The 27,764-nt window shown below is 41.1% G+C and overlaps 3 protein-coding genes across 4 annotated transcripts in view; 1 reads left to right on the top strand and 2 right to left on the bottom strand.

Annotated features, from left to right (window-relative positions):
* pomgnt1 (protein O-linked mannose N-acetylglucosaminyltransferase 1 (beta 1,2-)) overlaps positions 1 to 27,764 on the top strand; it is a 172,388-nt gene that overhangs the window by 134,673 nt on the left and 9,951 nt on the right. The window contains exons 1-9 of one of the 2 annotated variants that reach the window (XM_080431007.1): positions 20,434 to 20,526; positions 21,153 to 21,427; positions 22,206 to 22,308; positions 25,481 to 25,596; positions 25,818 to 25,883; positions 26,143 to 26,256; positions 26,941 to 27,058; positions 27,296 to 27,394; positions 27,636 to 27,763. In XM_080431007.1, the coding sequence (XP_080287133.1) occupies positions 21,308 to 21,427; positions 22,206 to 22,308; positions 25,481 to 25,596; positions 25,818 to 25,883; positions 26,143 to 26,256; positions 26,941 to 27,058; positions 27,296 to 27,394; positions 27,636 to 27,763 (864 nt within the window). In that variant the 5' untranslated portion in view covers positions 20,434 to 20,526; positions 21,153 to 21,307. Of the gene's footprint in view, positions 1 to 20,433; positions 20,527 to 21,152; positions 21,428 to 22,205; positions 22,309 to 25,480; positions 25,597 to 25,817; positions 25,884 to 26,142; positions 26,257 to 26,940; positions 27,059 to 27,295; positions 27,395 to 27,635; position 27,764 lie in introns of those variants that run through there. The other variant, XM_080431008.1, reaches the window with a different exon arrangement.
* On the bottom strand, positions 1,374 to 2,655 carry LOC308086868 (interferon-induced protein with tetratricopeptide repeats 2-like; the record flags this gene model as incomplete). Its single annotated transcript, XM_080430512.1, has 2 exons — positions 1,374 to 2,382; positions 2,651 to 2,655. 2 exons carry the CDS (start codon positions 2,653 to 2,655, stop codon positions 1,374 to 1,376), a joined length of 1,014 nt encoding a protein of 337 aa, XP_080286638.1.
* Positions 4,833 to 11,984, bottom strand: LOC308086867 (interferon-induced protein with tetratricopeptide repeats 3-like; the record flags this gene model as incomplete). Its single annotated transcript, XM_080430511.1, has 4 exons — positions 4,833 to 5,025; positions 5,639 to 5,757; positions 10,843 to 11,836; positions 11,980 to 11,984. The coding sequence occupies 4 exons, from the start codon at positions 11,982 to 11,984 to the stop codon at positions 4,833 to 4,835; spliced, it is 1,311 nt and encodes a 436-aa protein (XP_080286637.1).

Below are 27,764 nucleotides of genomic sequence, written 5' to 3'. Positions count from 1 at the left end.
ATTACTTTACTGGAGTATTTCCAATTTTCAGTACTTTTACTTCTACTCCGCCATACATTTCAGAGGCAAATATTACACTTTTACTCCGCTACAATTATTTGGACATTTTAGTAACTATAGTTACTTTGTAGATTTAGATTATTATTACAAAACATACATTACCCACTTCAGCCCTATATACATTTCGGCCATTTAAAAATAGCAACACATTGTGAGCTTGTAGATCTGCTATTTTCAAAAGATTTTTATACGTTTGAAAATTGGGGCGGCCATAGCTGAGTGGTTAGTGAGCCCGCCTAGGGAGCCAGAGGCCCTGGTTGCCCCAGGTACGATTCCAAGAGTACCTGGGGTGCTTAGAGTGAATTAAAAAGTGTAAGATCAGAGTAAGCGGCATGAACCCTAGTCAATCAACAGCGGCAAGTGTTTGAGTAAATAAAAAAACTATGTTATGCTGCAAAGAACATAGATTAGCATAATATGAAACCTAGCAACTATCTCAATCTAAATCTTTTTCAAAATAACTACTAAAATACATGCATCATAACAGCCTACATAGCATCTGAACAACAACATACACTGATATATTCATAAATTCATTGTTGATAGACTGTCCATATTAATTCATTGCATGTTAGTGCCATGCAGAATCTTCAGCTTTTCTTTCTTTCTTTTTTCACTTTTAAATGTGCTTCTCCTGTGTTTCAACCTTACTTGCTGTCACTGACATGACAGCTGAATTTCCCTCCAGGGACCAATAAAGGTGTATCTCATCTTATATCTAGATAATATACTATCTAAATTGTCAACAAGTAGCTACAAACACAGAACTTAGTGTATATTTGAGTGTTTTAGGGTAGTGCTTTAACTATTTATGTTAATTTTTTTAAGGTGTGGAAGGCATAGCTGCAGGAACTACTTTTGACCAGGCGGGGCGGAGTTCAATCTCAACGTCCTCAACCTCCTGCCCGAGGGGTGTGGGGGGGTACCTGTGGAAGAGGGGGGCGGCCGCACCCCCAGCACCCCTAGTTCCCGCAGCTATGGTGTCAGGCTCCTCTTGAAGTGTAGCCAAGAAATCCTGTATTTCTGGACACCTTTTGTCCCTCCCCCTACTTTGAATTTGCCTCAAAGTGTTGATACTATTGCCACGAAATCTGGAGGGTAGAGGTATTTCTGCTGCCATTATGTGATAGTCTATTGACATGCTTTGGTCTCCTACACGGAAATGTAAGTGTTTCGCATACATGTTGTAAAGCCCCTGTAAATCTTTTGGCTCTAGGTTATGCCTACTTAATAGCATGTTGTTATATATCACGTCAGCTTTTGCCTTGTACTGAATTGACGCTGCATAAACACTGGCAAGGCCTATATTTAATTTAAGAGAAGAATGTGGGTAAAGGGAGTTCCTCAAAGAGACTGATGGCCTGATCAGTAAGACTTTGGTCCAGGCAATTGCCCCTGGCTGAAAAGATCTTCCATACGAAGCATGATGCTAGAATCTTTTTCAGATAGCGGTTATTATTTGGCGAATGGGGATGCCTTTCCAGAGCCTCTTTAGCCAAGTCAATGGCCTCATCTAAAGATAGATGCATTCTGTAAAGTCTCAGTAATGGTCTGATACCACTGTAGCTGCTCACAGGCTTTTGCAAGACTCTCCGAGCCAGCTCACGTGCTTCATCTTCAATCACTTTGCCTGTATTAGCAAGTGTTTTAAGGTAGATCGCAGCCACATGCAAATCTTCTGGATCATTCTCCTTTGCAGCATTCAATTTCTTTAAGAGCTCAGCTTCCTGAATTGGTGTACAGTAGTCCCTGGAAGCGTCCGCTATGGCCAAGGCATGGCTACTGCGCCACTCCACTCTGTCAGGTTCCATACTGATAGCGTTCTGGAAATATTCTATAGCTTTCAGCTTTCTCTCTTTGCTGAACTGCATCAGGGTCCAGGCCTTTTCAGCATAGACCTCTGCATGGAGCTCATCTGGGGATGGATATTTCTGAAGCAGAGCCTCTACCTTTGCCACATATTCCTGGCTTTTTGCTTGTTCTCCAAGGTGGAAGTGCAGCCAAGCCATGTTGCTGTAGTTCACCAGCAGCCAGGGACCCTCATCTGAAACGGTGTTTCTAATCTTGAGAAAGGCTTCGGCTGCCTTGCTGAAGCAGCACAAAGCGTCATGTGTAGTGGAACCCAGGGTTTCATCTTGAGAGCCTAATTGGTAGTGAATGTATGCCTGCAGGTTATAGATGTGACCCAGCCATTGGAATCCCACTTCAGTGCCAATGTCCTCTAGGTTATCTCGGAGACACAATAGTTTGTATCTGCTGTAGTCTATCCCCCATGTGAAGTGACACTCCAGTGCCTCCAGCTGGGTCCTTAATGTTGTTTGACTGGTTGATGATAAAAGTCAAATAAAACACTTTTGTAATTTATTCCATATGAATACTTGCATTATTATTTTCATGAAGAAGTAATAGTCTCTCTCTCTCTCTCTCTCTCTCTCTCTCTCTCTCTCTCTCTCTCTCTCTCTCTACACAAGTATATGTGTGTGTGTATGTATGTATGAGCATAGGCTACTGTATATATTTATTTCCCCTTAAGTCAGTTGCTCATACAGATTATTATGCAATAGAATCCTCTAGTGCTATAATACCTTACCTCATTGTATTTCTGTTGGCAGTTGTTGTTGACGCCGTGTGTGTTGATAGCTCGCAAAAGGTTTTGTAATTTGCTCTGGTCTGGATGTGGCACATTAAAAGTTCCTTGTGGTGCAAAATCAAAGCATTGCATTCATATGAGGACTTTTAGGTTTTTGTTTCTGTCACATATTGTGGGTGGGGTTTAGCTAGCTATATCGGTCCTATTGGCCAATTAAACTAGCCTACCCTACCTTATGTAACACTTGGCATTTTCTATTCTCAGGAAATAGTGTCTATGGAACAAACAAAACCTATCAGAGGAAGAAATGCCACCCTTACAGCGACACCCACCCACCCCCTAACTACTATCATCTACAATCAATCTCCATCATTGCTGTCGGGCAGAACGCTAGTAGCTCCATATTTCAACTTTTTATGCATTTTCAAAAATAAATGTCCTACTGTCCTAATGTCCTACCTAACTAATGAGAAGTATCAACAAGAGCTGTGACTAAATAACTACATTGGATCGATTGGAACGCAGGTTCTTCTTTTATCTGAAAAGTTAAGCTTAATGGACATACAAGGTTTCCACCTGACCAAAACACAAATTACTCCCTTGGTTTGAACTTAAAGTACATGACACTCTCCTCATTATATGATTTCAAAACAACACCCAGTATGTTGATGTCAGTAAGGAAGCGTGTGATTGTTCCTGTGAGACTCTTTTTTTGATGCATGGTGTTACGGCCAGCCTTATTTTGTATTATATGTTGCATTGTAGTATTTGTGGGTGCGTATTATACATCATATGGCTAATATAGAGATTACTGGCTTTTCAAAAGACAGTGTTACTTGAGGACAGAAGGAGATCAAGTTCTACCAGCTAAATCATTTGGTTTGGTAAGGTACGGTAGCAAGTGGATTCCATTAAGGTGATCAGGTATTCTCTGTTGATGAGAAAGTCCAAGGCATGCACATGTAAAATGGAAAAAGACACACCCTACATGCTACACTTGATTTGTTTTGATTTATTAAACATAATAATTACATGTTAAATGCTTCTCACAGAAACTTCAAGGATAAAATGCCAATGGAACACTGGAACAAGGAGACAAAAAGGATATGTACATGATGAGTGATTAATGAAGGGCATGCCAGGATTGTAATTGAATGCAGTTTTATGTGGTGCAATAAAAGTAAGCTATAAAATCAAACGGAACCACTCCAATAGCCTGACAAACAAAACAATAAATATCCAACTTGTTCATAACTCCGGTGCTATAGCTTGCTCAACAGTGCCCTCTCCGTTTGTATTAGCTTTGCTGCCCCAGCAAGCACAGTCAGGACCCGGACGAATCAGTGACGTCTCGATTGGGGCTAGATCCAGTCAAACCAAGACTAGTCAGATCTGGCCCAGAATATCACCTGATTTCAACCATCATTCCTGACCACGAAAATGGACGTCCTGGATGAATCAGAGACCGATCGAGGCCAGATCAAGTCAAATCATAACTAGTCAGATCTGGCCCAGAATATAACCTTATTTCAACTAACATAAATCCCACAGACAGAATACTTTGCCACTGAAAACTACAACATAATGAAATAGTTGTAATATTGGTCAAATCACATATTTTTCAATCCTGGTCTATTATTATTGAAAATCTGATAATTTGACAGTCTTACTAGCCTTACTATCAACTAATTGTGTTGATTTACAAGCTGTTTTCATAGGCATAAAACAACATTCTGAAATCGCGAGGACAACACTGCATCTGGTGTCTGCATAGGTGCAGTGGCATAGCCTACCTTCACTTTTCCCGTGGGTTATTTTCATATCAAAAGGGGCCCGTTTATTATTCAATCTGAATGTGTAACTACCCTAACCACTTGTCTATGTCCGTGGCCCGTTCGTCCGTTATTTAATTGTATTTATTTTGAATAATACAAGTCTATATTATTTTTTCATGACAATGTAAAAACATACTAAATATTCACAATCTAATCTTTGAATTCAAATTGGTATGAATAATTTTGGTGACTCGTAAAGTGTCGGGATGACATGCTCATTAATATGTTGCAGGAGATTTTATGGTATTGTACTGTACAAGGTACTGTACATGATTGCATCAGGTGAGGACAAGACAGCTAGAAGTAATGTTTGATAATAGCTAATAGCAACCTCCAGGGCGGACAGGCTAGGAAACAACATGCCAGTTACGGTCGCCCCAGGTGGAGATGGGAGTTGCGCGGGTCTTGGACGTTTGTTCTTCTGTAGGAGTGGTAAGCTTCCGAGGACCATCGACCGAGGATGCGGACGACGTGGTCTTACGGGCCGAGTCTGGATGCGGTGGAGGCGGCGCCGATCCGGAATGAGTGGCCGGAGTAAAGCTGAGGTGGAAGGCCGGAAAGGGAGAGGATTTGGCGGAGGTGAAGGTGGAACCAGAAGCGGGTGGCGATGGAACCGGGCTCGGTGGTGAACGGAAGGCCGGAACGGGAGTGACATGGCTGGTCAGTTAGGTATTGGATCGGCAGGTTTGATTGATGACTGTCGCAGAAAATTGAGGAACTGCCAATGGAATCGGTAATGGCTTAGGTGGCGGGAGGTGAGCTGCACGAAGGTTGGAATGTTGGGTGACGAAGGTCCGAGTGAGAGGACGGAGGAATGACGAGATGTCGAAGGTGAAAATGTGCCGCAATGGCCGCCGTGCGGGGGGGTAGGAGGTGGGCAAGGTGCGTTGAAGCACCCGCCAGCGAAGGCAAAATGCGCCGCAATGGCTGCCGTGCAAGGGAGGGGGGGAGGCTGGGAGCGGGGGGGGGGGGGTGGGAGCGGGGGGGAATGAGAGGGAGGAGGGCGGGGTGCGCTGCTGCACCACTCGCCGGCGTGCTGGTGAGGGAGAGGGGGGAGGAAAGTGAGGAGGAGGCGTAATGTGCCGCGATGGCTGCCGTGCAGGGGGGGGGGGGAGTGGCGCAGGGCTTGCGCCTGCGGACGGCCGCCGGTTGCCAACGCTCCTTGGCGAGAGGTGGTGGGTTGTTGGCGGGGAGGTGTAGCGGGTCCGCTGTCCTGTTGTTCTCCTTGGCACGGCTGGGGGAAGCAAACGTTCGTTGTCCGCGCTGGTCCCCCTGAGGAGAGCGGGGGGGGGGGGGGGAGGAGGAGGGCGAGGTGCGTTGAAGCACCTGCCAGCGTGCTGGTGAGGGAGCGGGGGGAACTGGACGGTGGGCGGAAGGCAAAATGCGCCGCAATGGCTGCCGTGCGGGGGAGGGGGTTGGGGGTTGGAGGTGGGCCGGCGCATGAGGCGTGCGTCGGCCGGCGTGAGGGGAAGGGAAGGGGGGGGGAGAATGCATAGAACAATTAGATGCATGGAACAATTAAATGCATAGAACGATTAAATGCAGTTAATGCACGTAACAAATTAAATGCATGGAACAATTAAATGCATGGAACGCTTAAATGCATGGAACGCTTAAAGCATGGAACGCTTAAATGCATAGAACGATTAAATGCATGAAACAGCTAAGACTGAAACGGTGTCAATGTGTTGGAATAATTTTACTATGAGCGACCTCCGATGTGGTATTGATGGCTGGAGGTGTTGTTTAGAAGAGCTTGTCTTCTGCGGCGTTCGGGGAGAACTACTGAGGTGATAGACAATGGCTAGAAACACTTGAACGCTTAAGTGGAAGATCTTTAGTAATTTAGAGGGCACAGTTCCCTGTGACGCGAAGGTATTTATACCCTAACCGGTTTCCGGTTTCGCGTCTCATGACCCTAACCAATAGAATATTGTAGCCGGGAGTTCATGTGTTGTGCTCTGTACATCGCTAGAGCGCGATGATATCCCATAAGTAAGCATCTTACTACGGAACTAACAAAACTGGGGTTACCTACGTAACCTCTAGTTTTCAAATAATTGTAGTGGAGTAAAAGTATAATATTTGCCTCTGAGATGTATAGCGGAGTAGAAGTAAAAGTAGGCAACTGAAAATTGGAAATACTCCAGTAAAGTAAAAAATACTAAATACTAAAATTGTACTTAATTACAGTAGCCTACTTGAGTAAAATGTACTTAGTTACTTTACGCCACTGCTTTTTGGTTTCGATTCTGTCAAATTGCGTAGGTGGGATTTTATTGGCCCCCATTTTCTGAGTCTGATTAAGTAGGCTTAACTTATGTAACACTCACTTGACACTGGGACACTTTCTATTCTCAGTAAATAGTGTCTTAGGACTGGAACCTATCAAAACTCAAGGGCTTGGTGTGGTGGTAGCCCTGAAACATCACTATCGTATCATGACAGTCATGGAACCACTTGTTCCTGGTTTGAGAATGTTTTACATTTACAACCGGTACATCTACATACACGTTCAAATTTCAAATATAAAGTGCTTACCCCAAAGCCACAAATGTAACAAGTTAAAGCGCCTAGGTTTAAGTACCCGTGTCTTCTGTATTGTTCAATAAAAAGCATTTTAATCCGATTTATTCCATTTTTTCCCATATGTTTTGATCTACGCGCCCCTATTGGTTGGGAGGTGTATTGCACTCTGATACATTGTTTTTAAAAAAATGGCTGCCGATCGGATTGAAATGCTTTTTATTGAACAATACGGAAGATACTTAGACATGGGCGCTTTAACTTGTTATATCCGTGGCCGTGGGCTCAGCACTTTATATTTGCAATCTGAACGTTAATATAGATGTACCGGTTGTAAATGTAAAACATTCTCAAACCAGGAACAAGTGGTTCCATGAATGACGCTTGTGACAGACGAGCGTCATGTGAACCATGGCTAGGTGTGGTGGTGGTGGTGGCACATCAAAAGTTCTGTGGTGCAATAAAAGTAAGCTATTAATTCAAACGGAACCTCTCCAATAGCCTAACAAACAAAACACTTATTATTGAGAGCAAATGTAATAAAATGAAATTATTGATCTCAAAATCAAAAAGGTAAGATAATAATAAACTCAATAAATATCCAACATGTTCATAATTCTGCTGCTAGCTTGCTCAGTCAGTGCCCTCTCCGTTTGTATTTGCTTTGCTGCTGTTCAAACCATTGCATTTATATGAGGACTTTTTGGCAGTGGTGGAAAAAAGTACTCACATTCTTTACTTAAGTAAAAGTATCAGCAATGTATATACTGTGTTACAAGTAAAAGTCCTATTCAAAATTGACTTGAGTAAAAGTAGGAAGTATTGGCATCAAAATGTACTTAAAGTACACCAAAAGTAGAAAGTACTAAGCAGAATGTCCCATTTCACAAGTTTTCAAATGTATACAAATCTTTTGAAAATGCAGATCTACAAGCTCACAATGCCTTAATTGCTATTTTTAAATGGCCGAAATGTATATAGGGCTAGGGCTGAAGTGGGTAATGTACGTTTTGTAATAATAATCTAAATCTACAAAGTAACTAGTAACTAAAATGTCCAAATAATTTTAGCAGAGTAAAAGTGTAATATTTGCCTCTGAGATGTATAGAGGAGTAGAAGTAAAAGTACTGAAAATTGGAAATACTCCAGTAAAGTAAAAAATACCTCAAAATTTTACATAAGTACAGTACTTGAGTAAGTGTACTTAGTTACTTTACACCACTGTTTTTTGCTTTTTGGTTTTGATTCTGTCAAATTGCATAGGTGGGATTTTATTGGCCATTTGGCCCCCATTGTCCAGTCCAAGTAGCTAATTTATGTAACACTTACTGGCACTGGGACACTTTCTATTCTCAGGAAATAGTGTCTCTGGAACAAACAAAGCCTATCAAAACTCAAGGACTTGGGAATCTGTAGAAGAAAAACTATTATTTGTATGTTATCTATGTCAGTGGTTCTCAAAGTGGGGTCCAGGGACCTCCATGGGTCCTTGAGGGAGTTCCAGGGGGTCCCCACTCCCCAGCTAAATGATAGATAGTTAGGAACCAAATGGACCCTTATGGGTCTGTAACTCAGAAAGTGTACAAATGGACCCTAACGGGTCCACTCGGTTCCATTTGTATACTCTCTGAGTTAAATTAACATTGATTTTACAATATAAATTGGTGTCCCAGAGATAGAAATGCCATTAAATGGGGGTCCGTAGCCTAATGCATGTCAAACTGGGGGTCCTTGAAATTAAAATGGTTGAGAATCACCACTAGAGCCTTAAAAGATCTTCTCTTATGGGGGTCCGTGGCATATATTTTCCTTACATTGTTTTGTCCATTAATTTGTGTTCTTGCATGCAACAGACAAAGCATTTATTTGAGAGCAAAGAAAAAATAACAAACACAAATAAAAATGTTGATATTTCAAAAGAAAAAAATAAGCGATTTTGCTATAGAAAAAAAGTATTTATTTTATTGCAGTCTTGATCCAAATAAAGTTCTTTGAGCTTTTGATTCCGTCACATCTTGTGTGACACACACACACACACACACACACACACACACACACACACACACACACACACACACACACACACACACACACACACACACACACACACACACACACACACACACACACGTACATGTAATTTTTATTGTATTGTCACAAATGTAATTCCACATAAAGATTCCTTAGGCCTATATCACACACTTAGCTCATAGATGGGTTTCCTGTTTGTAAACATGAGAGGATGATGCGCGCGCAGTGGCGGGATGAGCCTGTAGAGGGCGCTATTACCTGCAGCAGCTCTGGCCATTGTACATTCAGAAAATAAATGGTCTTCACCAGGTTTAATGAAAGTAGATTAAATTATGCAGTTTGTAATATCTTCTTTACTCAATAAAAATGATTTGTCGGAAGTTGGATCTGTTTGTATATAATAGCAGCATTATGCCTATTATGCCTATAATAGCAGCATTATGCCTATCTAAATCCCGAAAATAACAATAGAGTGAATGGCGCTTCCGGTTCGTTCTCCCCCGCGCATGCGCAGATTGCGCACTCTGCTCTGTGATGACGTCGCGCGGAAACCCATCTATAGGGACACTTTCTATTGAAGGATTATGAACTTTTGGTTCCTATTTGGGAGTTTATACTAAAATGTACCCAGGAAAACCTGTAAAAAAAAGAATAAGAAACTCATAATTTTTTTAATCCATGTTGCTGACACTGACATCATTTGACAGCGATAGCCTATGAATTATACGTTTTATTTTACAGCAATAGAACCTTCCTTACATTGTTTTATTCATGAACAATTCTGGCATGCTCATTGAAAGGATATTTGGTTTGGAGGAGCATCACAGCTATTCAGCGTGACATTTTTAATGATACACTCGAAAATAGGAGTCCTACAAAGTTGTATTACTAGGGTTATCTTTTGACATTTTAATTGAGACATGGTGAATACTTGGCATATTTTGGACATGTATCCAAAGAGTTAACCTGTCTGAGATGTTTAAGCATTGTTGGCATGATTTAGGATAGTGCTTAATTTTTGGGCTATTGTTCCAGGCCTGATGCTCTTGCCCAGTGATTCTCAAAGTGAGGTCTGGGGACCCCCAGGGGTCCTTGAGGGGGTTCCAAGGGGTCCTATTCCCCAGCAAAATTAGTAATTATTGAATCAAAATCACTTTTAGTTTAACTAACTTGAAAATAGACAATCTACAAACTCAAAACGCATTGCACCGCAACCGACACAAATCTTGTATCCGTATCCCTGGCACTATTTCAGATGGGGGTTCGCAAAATACCAAATTACAGGGATCAATAAAGATTTATACCATCTAACTAGTATCTAATTATCTAAATAGTCAACAATTACAAATGCAAAAACATTAGGTGTACATATTTGATTAGGTAGAACTTATTTATACAGTTATTACAGATGTGAAATGTTTAAGGCATGTCAGGCTCCTCTTGCAGTGTAGCCAAGAAATCTTCTATTTCTGGACACCTGCTGTTCATCCCCCTATTTTGAATTTGCCTCAAAATCGTTATACTATTGTGACGAAATTCGGATGGTTGTGGTATTTCTGCTGCCTTCATGTGATACTCTATTGACATGTAGCGGTCTTTTACATGATAATTTAAGTATTTTGCATACCTGTTGTAAAGCATCTGTAACTCTTTCGGTTCTAGGTTACTTTCGACCGACCTACTGACTTCAAGCAGTTTATTATATATCACGTCAGATTTTGCCTTGTGAGTTGACTCTGCAAAAACACCAGCAAGGGCTACGTTTGCTGCAAGTGAAGAATGGGGGTAAAGGGAGATAACGTCCTCAAAGAGACCGATGGCCCGATCAGTAAGACTTTTCTGCAGGAGATTGTCCCTGTCTGAAAAGATTTTCCATTTGTAGCATGTAGCGAGACAGCTTTTCAGATAGCGGTTATCTCTTGGCCCATGGGGATGCCTTTCCAGAGCCTCTTCTGCCAAGTCAATAGCTTCATCGAAAAGTCCCTGCTTTCTATAAAGTCTCAGTAATGGTCTGATACCACTGTAGCTGCTCACAGGCTTTTTCAAGACTCTCCGAGCCAGCTCACGTGCTTCATTTTCAATCACTTTTCCTGTATTCGCAAGTCTGTCAAGATAGATCGCAACCAAATACAAATTTGTTGAATCATTTTCCTTTGCAGTTTTCAATTTCTTCAAGATCTCAGCTTCCTGAATAGGAGTGTAGTGCAGTGCAGTGTAGTGAAGTGCAGTGGACGCTAATGCCAAGGCCTGGCTAGTGTGCCACTCCACTCTGTCAGGTTCCATACTGATAGCTTTCTGGAAATATTCTATAGCTTTCTGCTTTCTCTCTAGGCTGAACTGCATCAGGGTCCAGGCCTTTTCAGCATAGACCTCTGCATGGAGCTCATCTGGGGATGGATATTCCTGTAGCAGATCCTCTACCTTTGACACATATTCCTGGCTTTTTGATTGTTCTTCAAGGTGGAAGTGCAGCCAAGCCATGTTGCTGTAGTTCACCAGTAGCCAGGGGCCCTCATCTGAAACGGTGTTTCTAATCTGGCGAAAGGCCTCGGCTGCCTTGCTGAAGCAGCACAAAGCGTCATGTGTAGTGGAACCCAGGGTCTCATCTTGAGAGCCTAATTGGTAGTGAATGTATGCCTGCAGGTTATAGATGTGACCCAGCCATTGGTATCCCACTTCAGTGCCAATGTCCTCTAGGTTATCTCGGAGAAGCAATAGTTTGGATCTGCTGTAGTCTATCCCCCATGTGAAGTGACACTCCAGTGCCTCCAGCTGGGTCCTTAATGTTGTTTGACTGGTTGATGATAAAAGTCAAATAAAACACTGACATTAGATTTGTGGTGTTATTATTTGTGAGAAATATCATAGATAGACCACTTGTCATTATTGTTTTCTTTTTAAAAAACAAATACAGATAGATAATTCTTTAGTGCTTACCTCATTGTAGTGTGTGTTAGTACTTCTTGACAATGCCGTAATCTCTTGAGTAGGACTCCTAAACGTCTTTTGTAACTTTGCCCCGGTCTGGGAGTGGCACCTTAAAAGTTCATGTTTAACTTATATGGTGCGATAAAGTATGGAATTAGATTTTTTCCTGTTGAGATTTAACTTTCGTTTCACTGGGCCCATAACCTGTTGAGATGAGTTTGCTGCTGCACAGTGAATCTAACCTGCATATACCCGATTAGTCCGAGAATATACACGGTGGAAAGGTTCACACAGGACACATGGTTTTGCTCTCTTTGTAGATATAGATACTTTCTGTTTCTTTATACATTTTACCCACATGACCACAATAGTCTGTCATTGACCGTTTTCTCATTATGGAGTTGTTATTGTAAATGTACACACACACGCGCACACACACACACACACACACACACACACACACACACACACACACACACACACACACACACACACACACACACATATATACACACCCACGCACGCGAGCATGCACGCACGCACGCACGCACACACACACACACACACACACACACACACACACACACACACACACACACACACACACACACACACACACACACACACATTATCATGAGGGTGCCTCACATATGTTTTTATAGGCCTACATGTCAAATTCAAATAGTCTCTCAAGTAACAAACAAAACATTTATGATTGAGAGCACACAAAAAACACTGCCAAATAAAAATGTTGATCTCAAAAGCGAAAAAAAAACAACAACATTCAGAGTATTGCCCTCTCTTTTATTCACATAAAATTCCTTTGTGCTTTTGATTCTGTCACATCTTGTGTAGGTGGAGGATCAGACTTAGCTCATGGGGACACTTTCTATTCTGAGGATTATACGAACTTGGCTCCAACTCTGGAGTTTCTACTCAAATGAAACCTATCAAATCAGGGAAATCTGATTTTCTTTTTTTTTACATATTATCTATTTTTGCTGTTTCTGACATATTTAGACAGCTATGTATGATGTATACATTTTACATTAACATTATACATCTTACTCCAATAAAAAGTTCTTACTTTTTTTTTTTTATGAACATAATTCTGGCATGTTCATTGTAAGGAGATTTGGTTTTGAGGGGCATCACCTCTATTCAGCTTTACATTTTTAATGATACACTCAAAAATCACTCGGTTTATCTTTTGAAATTCTTACTTGGAACATGATGAAAACTTGACCTAATCAAGATCCAAACAGATTGTTAACTTGTCTGAGATGTTTGAGCAATATGATTAAGGATTGTACTTCTTATCAGTTAGGATAGATAGAGGCCAGCTCCTTTAGCCAGTTCACATCTCAAGGTTCATGGTTCACTGTCACATACAGTACACATGCAACACAGCTCGTAGCAACATTTGTAGGCAGTGAAATGCTTGTACTTTGAGCTTCTTCAAAAGCGTTCAACAGTTCACTGCTGGGATCTCTGATGATGATGATGATGATGATGAGGGCCTTCACTGATCACTCTTCTCTGCTGGGTGTAGAGGTCCTGCATGGCGGGAAGCTCTGTTCTGTGAGGTGTTGCACTGCACAATAACAAAGACTTAAGAACATAAAGTCATGTTGCAAGCAATATTTATAGTGCTTGCTCATGGGGGAAATATTGGGTCTCTGTAAGAGTATGGTCTTGACCTGATCTAAGCATGTTATTAGACATCAGGCTTACATAAAAATAATTGATTGATTCTGACCTTGTTGCATAAATTGCATATTTTGGAAAATGTGTGTATTTGAATAGTAAACTGTAATGCAAGATAGCCTCCATTTATGTAATTCAGTGTATAATATGACAATCATTTAATATTGAGTAATATGTTCACATAAACTCTCATAATCGCACATTTGTAGGCTAGATAGAGTAGCCTTAGTTAAACTCCAAAAAGACAGTGAAATGACAAGGCCAGACACAGATGTTGTGCACCTACACTCTACACACATGGCAACATTTGGGGTTGCACTGCTGCTCATTATACAACAGGTAGTTCCGACCAAGCAATCTGATTGGCTGAAATAGCTTTCTAGCCGTGCTTCAAACCAGCATCATAGCACGGGCCTAATCACATTAAATAAATCACTCCGCACTGCAGTCCGCACCTGATTAGACCATATATCGCACAGCTGTGCTGTGAAGTCACGCTGTCCCACGGTAGGAAAACAAACAGACAGTAGCCTGACCCACCGCCGCCACCGGAGAACAAACAGCTATGCAAAATGGACTATGTTGTTAATTTTGACTTATTTGGTGGACTTACGGTTGATCAATGGTTTGAAGGTTATAAATATCCTCCTGTGTTAAAGTAAAATTACTCCCATTTCGTTAACAGTCCAGTGTATGTTATACTTTATCGTACGAAGGTATCGCACGGCGAAAATAGCCGATCTACAAGTTCACAACACGTCGCCATCGCGATGCGTTGTCAGCTTGTAGATCAGTTATTTTGGCCACGTGACACGGTCGTACGACGGAGCATATAGCCTACTGGAATTAATTCCACTGCGCAAGCATTGATATCTCGGCTGTGTTGATGAGACGGTGCCTCAGGCTCATAGTGCTGCTACAGGGACTATTTAATGTCTCAGTGAAAAACTCTTCTCTTTACAGGGAAACGGATAATAGCGAAACTTTTTTATTATGAATTGCTCCACAATATGAATACATTTGGATGTGTTTTGTTGGTAACTGTTGTATAATCGCAATATTACACTCGAGGGTGTGCTTTACCTTACATTATTGGCACTTCTGTGATCGCGGCGGAACTCGGCTTCGCCTCGTTCCTGACCGCATCACAGGCGTGCCAATAATGACGGTAAAGCACACCCTCTCGTGTAATATTGCTTAAATAACAAAGACTTAAGAAATTAAAGTTATGTTGCAAGCAATATTTACGTGTGATTGTTCCTGTTAAACTCTTTTTGTTTTTATGTTTTTAGTAAACATTAGTTACATGGAGCTTGATTAGACAGATATGTGCACCACTATTCTAAAGTAACGTTTATTTCACCAGGTCATCACAGAAGTCTCAGGCATCGTAGTCACTCCCAAGCCCCCAGAGAGGTGAGTGGTTCAGCCTGAAGGAGCGGGTCTAATAATATCATTTTTATTTTTAACTTTACTTGAATGATTGCATATGGCAAAGTTGGTATGTACACCATTCATTAACCACTTAAACTGTATATACTTCGTTGAGCGGGATCCCTCCAGGGGTCTATGCTTGGTGCCCTCCTTTTGATCTGCTATTTTTGCAGAATGTTCACTATTATGACATGCCCAGAATAGGGACGTTATAGGGTTCATGTGGTTAAATAGTTTCCTAGGGTTCTAGATTGTGCAGTATAAATGGATCTGCTAACCAATACCATTATTCTTCTATTATTCCACTATTTTTCTTTTGGCACAGGAGTTCAAAAAAGAGTCACAAGAAGAGTCGAAGAGGAAACAAGTGATTTGTTTTTGTTTTCATGGATTTATTGTTTTACTCGGAAAACTGCCCAATAATGAACCTTTAACTCTTGAAGCTTTCTGAATATTTTTTTTACATCAGATATTGAAACCAATTGGAAGTTTTTAGATGTTGAACTCAGACCAACAGAAGCTGTGTTTCAATTATAAGTTTCCTTGTGTGCTTTATTCTGCATTCAGAGTAGGTTTTAAACAATAATGGTCTGTCATAACAGAACCTTAGTTATACAGTGGAGCAAATAGACAGCCAATGTTGTTCATAATAAGTGCAAGCAATAAGTTTGACATTTTTGACCAGGCTGAAGTTGTGTGTTTGACATGTATGTAACACTGTCATTTTACTGTGTATAATAAATGTATTATAGAAATAAAAGAACCTGCTGTTAGTTGTGCATCCGTGTGGGTTGTTTTGTTGGCTGAAAATCAATCAGATCAATTCAAATAAAAATTGTGAAAAATATAACTCATTTCATAAAACATAATACAAGTTACAATTTAATTTTAGCAGAGTGACTTAAAAAGTTTGCTTGATATGAAACCTTAATAATAATACATTTCTAAATAACTACTAAAAATACATGCATCATAACATAGCCTACATAGCATCTGAACAACAACATACACTGATATATTCAAGTTCATATATTCATTGTTGATAGACTGTCCTTTTATTTCATTGCATGTTAGTGCCAGAATCTTCAGCTTTTCTTTCTTATCTTTTTTCACTTTTAAATGTGCTTCTCCTGTGTTTCAACCTTACTGATGTCACTGATATGAAAGCAGAATTTCCCTTCAAGGATCAATAAAGGTGTATCTCATACATCATACATCTAAATAATATACTACCTAAATTGTCAACAATTAAGTAGCTACAAACACAGAACTTAGTGTACATTTGAGTGTTTTCGGGTAGTGCTTTAACTATTTAAGGGGACGGCCATAGCTGAGTGGTTAGTGAGCCCACCTGGGGAGCCCAGGTACAATTCCAGGCCAGGCAATGTGTCGATGTGTGTCCCAGAGCAAGACCCTTAACCTCTAATTGCTCCCCGAGTGCCGCACTAGCAGGCAGGAGAAATTTCACGTATATGCAAATATACAGTGACAAAAGAACACCCCAAGAAGTGGGGACCAAATTTTTATGATGTTAATGTTTTTTAGGTGTGGCAGGCATAGCCGCGGGAACTACTTTTGACCAGGCGGGGCGGAGTTCAATCTCAGCGCCCTCAACCTCCTGCCCTCCCAGACCAGGGGTCTGGGGGGGTACCTGGGGAAGAGGGGGGCGGTTGCACCCCCAGCACCCCTAGTTTCTGCGGCTATGGTGTCAGGCTCCTCTTGAAGTGTAGCCAAGAAATCTTGGCTTATTTCTGCACACCTTTTGTCCCTCCCCCTACTTATTTGTCTCAAAATGTTGATACTCTTTTTACGAAATTTGGAGGGTAGTGGTATTTCTGCTGCCCTTATGTGATACTCTACTGACATGTAGCGGTCTTTTCCATGATAATATAAGTGGTTCGCATACCTGTTGTAAAGCCCCTGTAAATATTTTGGCTCTAGGTTATGCCTACTTAATAGCATTTCCTTAAATAGCCGGTCAGCTTTTGCCTTGTACTGAACTGAATATGCATAAACACTGGCAAGTTCTACATGTAGAGAAGAGAAGAATGGGGGAGAAGAATGGGGGTAAAGGGAGATAACTTCCTCACGGAGGCTGATGGCCCGATCAGCAAGACTTTTCTTCAGGACATTGTCCCTGGTTGAAAAGATTTTCCATTTGTAGCATGTTGCTAGATTCTTTTTCAGATAGCGGTTATTACTTGGCCCATGGGGATGCCTTTCCAGAGCCTCTTCAGCCAAGTCAATAGCTTCATCGAAAGGTCTCAGCTTTCTATAAAGTCTCAGTAATGGTCTGATACCACTGTAGCTGCTCACAGGCTTTTGCAAGACTTTCTGAGCCAGCTCACGAAGTGCTTCATTTTCAATCACTTTGCCTGTTCTGGCAAGTCGGTGAAGATAGATCGCAGCCAAATACAAATTATTTGAATCATTTGTCATTGCAGTTTTCAATTTCTTCAAGATCTCAGCTTCCTGAATTGGAGTGAAGTGCAGTGCAGGGTAGTGCATTGAAGTTTTTTCTATGGCCACGGCCTGGCTAGTGTGCCACTCCACTCTGTCAGGTTCCATACTGATAGCTTTCTGGAAATATTCTTCAGCTTCCTGCTTTCTCTCTTGGCTGAAATGCATCAGGGTCCAGGCCTTTTCCGCATAGACCTCTGCATGGAGCTCATCTGGGGATGGATATTTCTGAAGCAGAGCCTCTACCTTTGACACATATTCCTGGCTTTTTGCTTGTTCTCCAAGGTGGAAGTGCAGCCAAGCCATGTTGCTGTAGTTCACCAGTAGCCAGGGACCCTCATCTGAAACGTTGTTTCTAATCTGGCGAAAGGCCTCGGCTGCCTTGTTGAAGCAGCACAAAGGGTCATGTGTAGTGGAACCCAGGGTCTCATCTTGAGAGCCTAATTGGTAGTGAATGTATGCCTGCAGGTTATAGATGTGACCCAGCCATTGGTATCCCACTTCAGCGCCAATGTCCTCTAGGTTATCTCGGAGAAGCAATAGTTTGGGTCTGCTGTAGTCTATCCCCCATGTGAAGTGACACTCCAGTGCCTCCAGCTGGGTCCTTAATGTTGTTTGACTGGTTGATGATAAAATTAAAATAAAACAGACATTAGATTCATGGTGTTATTATTTGTGAGAAATGTCAAAGGCAAATATTCCATATGAATAGACCACTTGTCATTATTGTTTTCTTTGTAAAAACAAATACAGATAGAGAATTATTTAGTGCTTACCTCATTGTAGTGCGTGTTAGTACTTCTTGTCAATGTCTCTTGAGTAGGACTCCTAAACGTCTTTTATATCTTTGCCCTGGTCTGGGAGTGGCACCTTAAAAGTTCATGTTTAACTTACTATATGGTGCGATAAAAGTATGGAATTCGATTTGTTAGATTAGATTTGTACGTTGAGATTTAACTTTCGTTTCACTGGGCCCATAACCTGTTGAGATGAGTTTGCTGCTGCACAGTGAATCTAACCTACCCGATTAGTCACGGTGGAAAATGTCACAGAGGACAAATGGATTTGCTCTCTTTGTAGATACTTTCTGTCTCTTTATGTTGTTCCCAGAAACAATATATCTAATGACCACAATAGAGTCTGTCATTGACCGTTCTCTCATTATGGAGCTGTCATTCCATGTAATAGAATGTTCCACAGCACACGTTGCTTACACACTGTGCACGGTTCACACACACATATATCATGAGGGTACATCACATATGTTTTTGTAGGCCTACGTGTCAAATTCAAATAGTCTCTCAAGTAACAAACAAAACATTTATGATTGAGAGCACACACAAAAAACACTGCCAAATAAAAAACAACATTCAGAGTATTGCCGTCTCTTTTATTCACATAACATTCCTTTTTGCTTTCGATAAGTCACATCTTGTGTAGGTGGAGGATCGCACTTAGCTCATAGGGACACTTTCTATTCTGAGGAATAGGAACTTGACTCCAACTCTGGAGTTTCTACTCAAATGAAACCTATCAAATCAGGGAAACTTGTAGAAAATAGAATAAAAAGAAAGGAAGATTTGTATTTATATATTATCTGTTTGCTGTCACTGACATATTTAGACAGCTATGTATAATGTATACATTTTATCTTACGGCAATAAAACATACTTTTTTTAATTTATGAACATAATTCTGGCATGTTCATTGTAAAGAGATTGGAGGGGCATCACCTCTATTCAGCTTTACATTTTTAATGATACACTCAAAAAGTCCTACAAAGTTTTAACATGTTGCAAGCAAGAAGCAATACAGTGTTTGCTAAGTGCTTGCTCATGGGGGAAATATTGGGTCCCTGTAAGAGTATGGTCTTGACCTGATCTAAGCATGTTGTTAGACATTACTACATAAATAGAATTGATTGATTCTAACCTTGTTGTATAATTTCTAGTGCATATTTTGGAAAATGTGTATATTTGAATAGTAAACTGTAATGCAAGATAGCCTAATTTCGTGTATAATATGACAATCACTTAATACTGAGTAAAATGTTCACATAAACTCTCATAATCGCACATGTGTAGGCTAGAGTAGCCTTAGTTAAACTCCAACAAGACAGTGAACTGACATGGCCAGGTACAGACGTTGTGCACCTACACTCAGAAGCAAATATACTTATCGACCTGTTCATAAACTATTTTTTCCATGACTTTCGAGATGGAGCTAAGAATAGAAATAGGGCGGTAGTTGCCAGGGTCTAATTGGTTTCCTTTTTTGTACAGAGGGGTCATTCTTGCTTTTTTGAAGTCATTAGGGACCCGTCCCTGCCTTGAGTCCAGATTTATAACATAATGCAATGTGTTTTATCAGTGACCTATGGAGTGGTGCATATCAGACAAGATAAGATACTGTATACATTTATAGGCTCATTTAAAAGTTGATACGGCATTGACATGGATTGTTTTATGTAAGTAATTTTGGTTAACTTTGGTAACCTCGTACAGAGTACACCAGAGTGATACAATAAAGTACAGCTGTAAAAAAAAAAAAAAAAAGACAATTCTTGTTGTGAACGCAAGGACCTTACTCTAAAGTAGTCTGGCATGTCTACCAAATTCATGCAGTTTTAACATAATTCAGCACAAATGTGTTTCAAGTTTCAATTCAATTCAAGTGTACAATGTGTGGCCCTTCACACACTTTATCGAAGTCAGCATGGCCCTCTGGAAATAAATGCTGCCCACCCCTGCCCTAAACCTGCCCTAAACCTTAACCAATGTGGTTTGAGAGCCTCTACATTCATTCAGTTGCTAAAAACTAATATGACCATTGACCACTGATGATGACGTACTTTTAACGCGCCGGAAACTTGGAGCATGTAGCAGAAGAAAAACTAGCAAGCTTGCTGCGGACAACGAGCATTTTATCTGCATTTCACGGCTTGTTGACGTTTCTGTGAGTTCTCCAATAAGCAGCAGGTTTACTCGCGGTGCAGAGGCCACGTCTGTTCATTTAACTCTGGGTTGGAAAACCGCCCGGTAGAGACTGATCTTTGCGAGTGTGACCATGGAACATGCTAGCTCCTCCTCAGTGTTGCCATGTCCACTTATTATAAGCCATTTTGGGCTTGTTTTTCTATGAAGTTGCATGTAAATATTGGTTAGTTGCAGGTTGCTGTTTTTTTTAGGGCTTGAGTTGTTTCTAAAGTGTAGTTGCTTATTTGGGCTTGTTTCCTAATGTTGCTTAAACCAGTGTTTCTCAAACCTTTTCATGTCAAGGACCCTAATCAAATTAATATGTATTTGTCCACGGACCCCCATCTGAAAACATTTTGTGTCAGGAACCCCCCCCCCACACACACACTAGATTTGTGCTGTTAAAATGTTTCCAAGCTTGTAGATCAGCTATTTTCAAAAAGCTGACGTATATAGGTTTAAAGGGCTCATGCAGTCTTCTTTTGGGCTTGTTTTCATAGACCTGGTTGCTTGTTTCTGTCGCAAAACCTGGCACCCCTGCACCTCCTCCTCACCAACAACAACATAGCGTGCTGCTGTATAATATGTATGTTTGTGTCTTTACAGATGACAATGTGATTATGACACGGGGTTGACAGCCACCACATCACTGCTCCAGTGCATGCACTGTGGACACTTTCTCTTGGTCGCAGGAGGTGGAGGAGGAGGAGGAGGTAGGAGGAAAAGGAGGACAGGAGGCAGAGAGTCCCCTGTCTACAGGGATGGACAACTGGACCCCGAATCCTCGGGCGAAGCCTTTCATTCCTCGCCAGCAGCGCAGCCTGTATCTCACCTGGAAATACAAACTGACCAACAAACGGTCGATCCGCCGCTTCTGCCAGGTCTGTAGCAACTCACACACAGCTTTTTATGCAGTGGTGTGTAAAGCAGTGCATGGTTCTCAAACTTTTTCATGTCAAGGACCCCCCAAAATGATATGTATTTGGCCGCGGACCCCCATCTCAAAATATTTTGTTCCAGGGACCCCCATAGGCAAAGATTTGAGTTACAAATGTTGGCTTTAAAATATGGCAGATTTCTTTTTTTACTTGTGAAATGGGACATTCTGCATAATCAGTACTTTTACTTTTGGTACTTTAAGTATATTTTGATACCGATACTTTTGTACTTTTACTCAAGTACATTTTGAATACGGGACATCTACTTGTAACAGAGTATATCTACATGGCAGTATTGATACTTTTACTTAAGTAAAACATGTGAGTACTTCTTTCACCACTGCTCAAGAGAGTGCACAAATGGCACCATTGGTTCGATTTTGTACACTGTCCGTGTAACAGATCCCTATGGGTCCATTTGATATTAATCATTTGGCTGGGGACCCCCCGGAAGTCCGGAACCCCCTCAAGATCCCTGGATCCCACATTGAGAACCACTGCATTAGACTGCCTTGATTTGTTTGGCTACATTTGCTCATTCTCAGAGTTACAAATCAATCAATTAACACTGAGTGCATGACTGTATGTTAATTTGAGTAAATTACCCTCTGGGTTATGTTGTATGCTGTTGATGTATGAACAGTGATTTAGCCAGCCACATTGAAAAGTAATTTAAAAGTAATGAATCTGCTTTAAGTATATGTTTGTCATTACTTTGCAGGCAGGTGCTGTTCTATTTCTATTAGTTACTGTCATCGTCAACATCAAGCTCATCTTGGACACAAGAAGAGTAGCCAATGAAGAAGAGGCAGCTCAGGAGTATGGTGAGACAGACAGTTGATTGTCTTTAATTTGTTGTCATTTGTCTGTGACTCTGTTGCTGGATACGAGTTGCTACACTTTCAACCTGGACCTTCCCATTTGAGGGTCAGATGAGATTTGTCATTTCATTAAGCAACACACAAAAATGTTGAAGGAATGTTAATTTGATTGCCTGTTAAAGTACGGGGGGGGGGGGGGGGGGGGATCACAGGTCTACTTGACCTGCTGAAAGCCAAGGTATATGACTGACTTTCATAATGACAGAAGAGATTCATTCAGTCAGGGGTTTAAGTGTCTTGCAACACTTCGACAGGAACCTGGGAACTTATGTTTCCCAGGCAGCTTCTCTACTCATTCAGTGAAGCTGACAGGTCAGGTTGGCCAATCAGGAAGCCAGTGCACACACTCCTCCAAAGACACAGAGATTTGGTGCGTCTTCCGCAGACCTGAGGACAGACAGATACAGAACAGATATTTGCAGTTTTTTGTTTGTCCGGTCGTAAACTGTTGGTCCAATCAAATTGCCGCTCGCCACTGCACACCCCCGGCCCCGGGTCAGATGAGACGCACTCCAAGTTTGAGGCTGTTCAGTCAGCCTGGGGCACAGAGACAGACAGACACAGGTTAGATAAATAGTTGTATGTACTTGTAGTTGCCTTCCATATATTGCCCATTTTTCTGCAACATGTCCAGCGGAGATTTCAATAATTAATGTTTTTCTGTCATTGACTATACATGTTACTCTTACGTAGGCACCATTTCGGGGTGTAGTGGCTCCTCCTAACCTTTTGGTAGAAAAATATTTTAATTCAAGAATATAACATTTGCAACATTTTGGCACAGATGTGTGTCACAGATGCTATTGAAATACCTATATATATATATATATATATATATACCAATACCTTGAAAACATTAGCACGCAGAAGCAAAACTGCCACATGTGTAGCCAGTTGTGATGTAGGTAATGGTTGTAATAACCTTGGCCTTTGCGCCATCTGCACTATCATTTGTTTGTCATTATGACATCATTTTACATCATAGAAACCAGACACAATACCTTCTCATGATATTTGAGTGAAAACATTTTTTTTATTAAATAAAATACAAATGATTAGTTTTTGTATCACAAATGATACAGTGACTATGAAATTAAGGTAGCTTTGCTTTACTGTCATTTTCATTCATAAAACTGCCCATAAAATAATTTCTCCCCTTTAATAATACCAATTGGTATTGTGTTTTATATCATTTTTATAGTTGATTAGTCACCTTTACAACGAGGTACAACTTGTAAGGATCGGGGCATTGGTGGAATGAGCAACACAGCTAAACCTGTGGGTAGTGCCCCCAAAAATGTGCCAAACACAGCACACATGTGCTGGCAGGGTGTGTGCCAGTCAATGGTGTGTGACACCTGAGCATGGGTTCTGCAACTTTGTTGAATTTGTGTATGCTGATGCTCCAAGCATGGAAAGATGCCATGTTTGTCCCTTCAGGATAAGGCCCGTGCAATAGGGCAAGTGAAGCTGGTGTTCCGTTATGCCGATTACGCATTATTTGATGTCAGCCCTGGTACCATTTGCAGGCAGGTGTGTGCCAGTCACAAGCCAGCATGCCTTGACATCTGTCTTTGGTACCGTTGTGCAAATCTAGCCTGTAAATCTCTGGAAGAAAACCTTTGGTTCCTCAGTGAAGCAAGGGTGAGAAACCGGTCTTCTTGGGTTGTTGTCTTCCTTTGACTTCACCAGTCTCACAGAACTTGGTCCTAAGTTTGGAAATGGTATAGGGCTGACACCAAATAATGCTGCCTCTCTGAATAACAGAACACCAGCTTCCACTTGCCCTATCCTGAGCACAGGCCTTATCCTGAAGGGACAAACGTGACATCTTTCCATGGGGGCAGTGTTGCTGCTTGGAGCATACACAAACTCAACAAAGTTGCAGAACCCATGCTCAGGTGCCAAGTCAACACACCTATGACTGGCACACACCCTGCCAGCACGTATTTCGTTCAAAACAAGAGCGATTACCAACAGAAGCATATTGGGGGATTTTGGCAAATGTTTGGGGGGCACTACCCACATGTCTAGCTGTGTTGCTCATTCCACGAATGCCCGATCCAAACGTTTTGTGGGCAGTTTGTTGTTCAGAAGGCAAAATGCATGGCACCTCTTTACGCTACACTTCAAATGAAGTACTGCTAAATAAAATAACTGATTATCACCAGCAGATGGCAGCAGTGTCTAATGCGTAGGTGCACCAGTCCTGAAAAAGCCACATACTGGTGCAATTTAACAGTATGAGTTGTGTATTCATTGTTTTAGCAACAATCCTGAATTACATTTGTTCCTTTCATTTGCCACTCAGAAATAGGTCCACCATTATCACTTTCCAATATAGACCAGGTTCCATATGCATACATTTTTTAAGACCATCTTCAGGGATGCAACCCATATTTTTTGCTAGTTGCTAGTTTTCTCTGTTTAGTCTTAACTTTGTTCATCTCAGTCTGTTATTTTCAGTGTAATTCAGTAGGTAAAGAAAGCAACCCTTATGATGTCACAGATGTCGAGCATTGATGATCTTATCGTATAGAGATAATGACATTGAAATCGGAGCCTGTCATCCTGACAATCAAACGTTATTGTTTTAGCTATTGGCACTTTAAAAAAAATAGTTACATAAATGCTTTTATTGATGACGTGGCGATTAAATACATTCACCAAAAGGGTTATATTTTTTATCTCACTATGCAACGGATCTTGGGAAATAAGAGTCTAATAGTGATGTGGCCTCCCTGTCCAATCTTTAGGTATTGATTACTATTGATGGAGTTACTTTGTGTAGATTGGGAATGAAGCTGCGCAAATCACAATGCTGTGTTCAGTACACTACAGGCTGGCTGCGTGTGGGGCCTGTGGGAATGTAGGCTAGTGTGGTGGGGATGTCTCCCTTGGCCAAAGTAAAATAGCAATTTTTATAAACTCCACTGTACTAATGCCAAAAGTGCTTCACAAGAGCAATGTTGTGTAACTGATTTTCAGCTACTTTCTGTGTTGCATTCTGAATAAAACCTTGTTTATTTTGTTTCCATTTACACATTACTTTGCTGCTGCCAGTGGATTTTGTTATAATACCTTGATGACTAATTTGAGTCTAATGTTCTTACAGAGGATGCCATACCCAACATGGAGACGCCACGCCGGCCGGCCGGTGGACGCAAGGTTCTTGACATTGAGGTTTACTCAAGCCGTTCCAAGGTGTATGTGGCGGTGGATGGCACCACTGTGAGTCTGATTTACCCATGAAGTTCTTTTAATGTTGGATATTACAGTTGACAGAAAATAGAATATATTGCATTGTTAAAGCACAAAAAAACATCATCTGTGCTTCACTATCATTGTTTGTCTAACCACTTAAGCCATACTTGATGCAAAGCTCATAATGCGTTGTGAGCTTATAGATTGGTTATTTTTGTATTTTTTGAAAATGTTTGAAATTTTTCTAGGTGCTGGAGGACGACATGCGGGAACAAGGCAGAGGCATTCATGTAATCGTTCTGAACCAGGCTTCTGTAAGCATCCATGTAGCCCTGATTTGTAACTCTTAAGGTTTTATTTCTGCAGAATTTCCTTTTTTTGCGTTCTTTGATTTCCAGCGATGATTACTCATGTATTTGTTTTGTTTGTCTATTTTCTTGTGTTCATTTTTATAAACTATTGTATTATCAAGTCCACCTGTGGCCTCCATCTTTGTCTTAATGTCTCGTATTATTTTATAGTTCAGCCTGTAACTATTTTTGTTGTGTGTGTGTGTGTATTCTTCTTCCATAGGGTCATGTGATGGCCAAGAGGATCTTTGACACCTACTCTCCCCATGAGGATGAAGCTATGATCCTCTTCCTCAACATGGTGACCCGGGGACGTGTCCTCATCTTCACCATCAAGGTCAGTCACTTTCATGCTTTCTTGTGATTAGAGAAGAATGAAAATGTTCTTTACATGGTACATGTTGTCTGGCTCTTCTTTGGTTGTAATTTAGCCCCGCCCAATTTTTTTCCAGTGGTACGTTTTGTTGATTTATACATTACAACAAAAATGACCTATCTTCAACTGAAAAAAGGTTGACGTAACTTGCATGGTTTTATTTTTCTGTTGAAGATGCATAATCTTTGACAAACGACTATAACATATGGCAAGTATGAATTAGTCATAAGAGTTTATAGGCCAGAAGCATCATGGAGTTTCTTTTCATTTAAATAGTCACACTCGGCCAACCTTAGCTAGCCTCTAATGAATCAGTGAAATCATATTTCAAAAGGAGACCATACATCCTCTAGCATCATTTTAGTAATCATTTTCAGACTACAGAGTCACATTTTGTGGATTCTGCAGTGGATTCATGCGTTTGTTATTAGTCCAGTAGGTAGAGCACTTGCCTTCCTATGGACCACGTGGTTCTGGGTTTGATCCCAAGCACAACCAATGTATGAGTAGCACCTCAGCAATCCATCTCCCAGGGGTCTAGTGCATTGAAAAGGGGATATACACCCTCTTTCTTGGCCGATACGGACAATAAACCACTCTGACCTACTTACTTAACAGTACAGTATATGTTTGTTTTTTGGGCAGGATGAGGGCACATTTCACCTTAAGGATGCTGCTAAGAACCTACTGAAGGGCCTGGGCAGCCAGGTGTCACTCAACCTCGGCTGGAGGGACATGTGGACTCTGGTGGTGAAGAAAGGAGGTAGAGGAACAAACTTACATTTTTGAATTTTAGACATCCAGGAAGTTGCTTGTTTTTTTTAATGATATTTTTACTACAGCTTTGTCTTTTTCACGCAGTCATTCACTCTTGCACTCACTCACTCACTCCCTCACTCACCTACATAAACGCACACACACTGCATATTTACTTGCTCAGCTTTGGTGTGTGTGTGTGTGTGTGTGTGTGTGTGTGTGTGTGTGTGTGTGAATGCTGCAGGTCAGGTATATGGAGAGAAGCACTCCAAGTCTCCTACGCTTTCTACCTGGGGAGACCCTGTGCTATTGAAGACCGAGGTGCAGCTCACTGCCTCTGCAGGTACGTTAAAGTCATGTCTATTTATTAAATGTCTTGAATTTAAAAAAAAAACGTCATCTCTTAAGAGCATAGGTATGCATGGATTGTGTATTTTTCTTGTTCGGTGTGTGTTTACAGTTGTTTATATCTGTATACTACATTTCTGTATATTAGAGTTTTGTAGAGCTCAGCATATGTATTAAAAGGAAAAGAACAAAGATTGTGTTCTAATGCCATGTGATGTTAACTGGTACATTCACAGAGGCAGAGTGCCACTGGGCAGACACAGAGCTGAACAGACGACGGAAGCTCTTCTGCAGCAAAGTGGAGGGCTACGGCAGCATCTGCAGCTGCAAGGACCCTGCTCCCATCGAGTTTAGCCCTGACCCTG

Source organism: Gymnoscopelus braueri, assembly GCF_963280865.1.
Source record: "Gymnoscopelus braueri genome assembly, chromosome: 6".
In the NCBI taxonomy this organism is placed as follows: domain Eukaryota; kingdom Metazoa; phylum Chordata; class Actinopteri; order Myctophiformes; family Myctophidae; genus Gymnoscopelus; species Gymnoscopelus braueri.
This window is presented reverse-complemented; position numbering and strand designations above follow the sequence as displayed.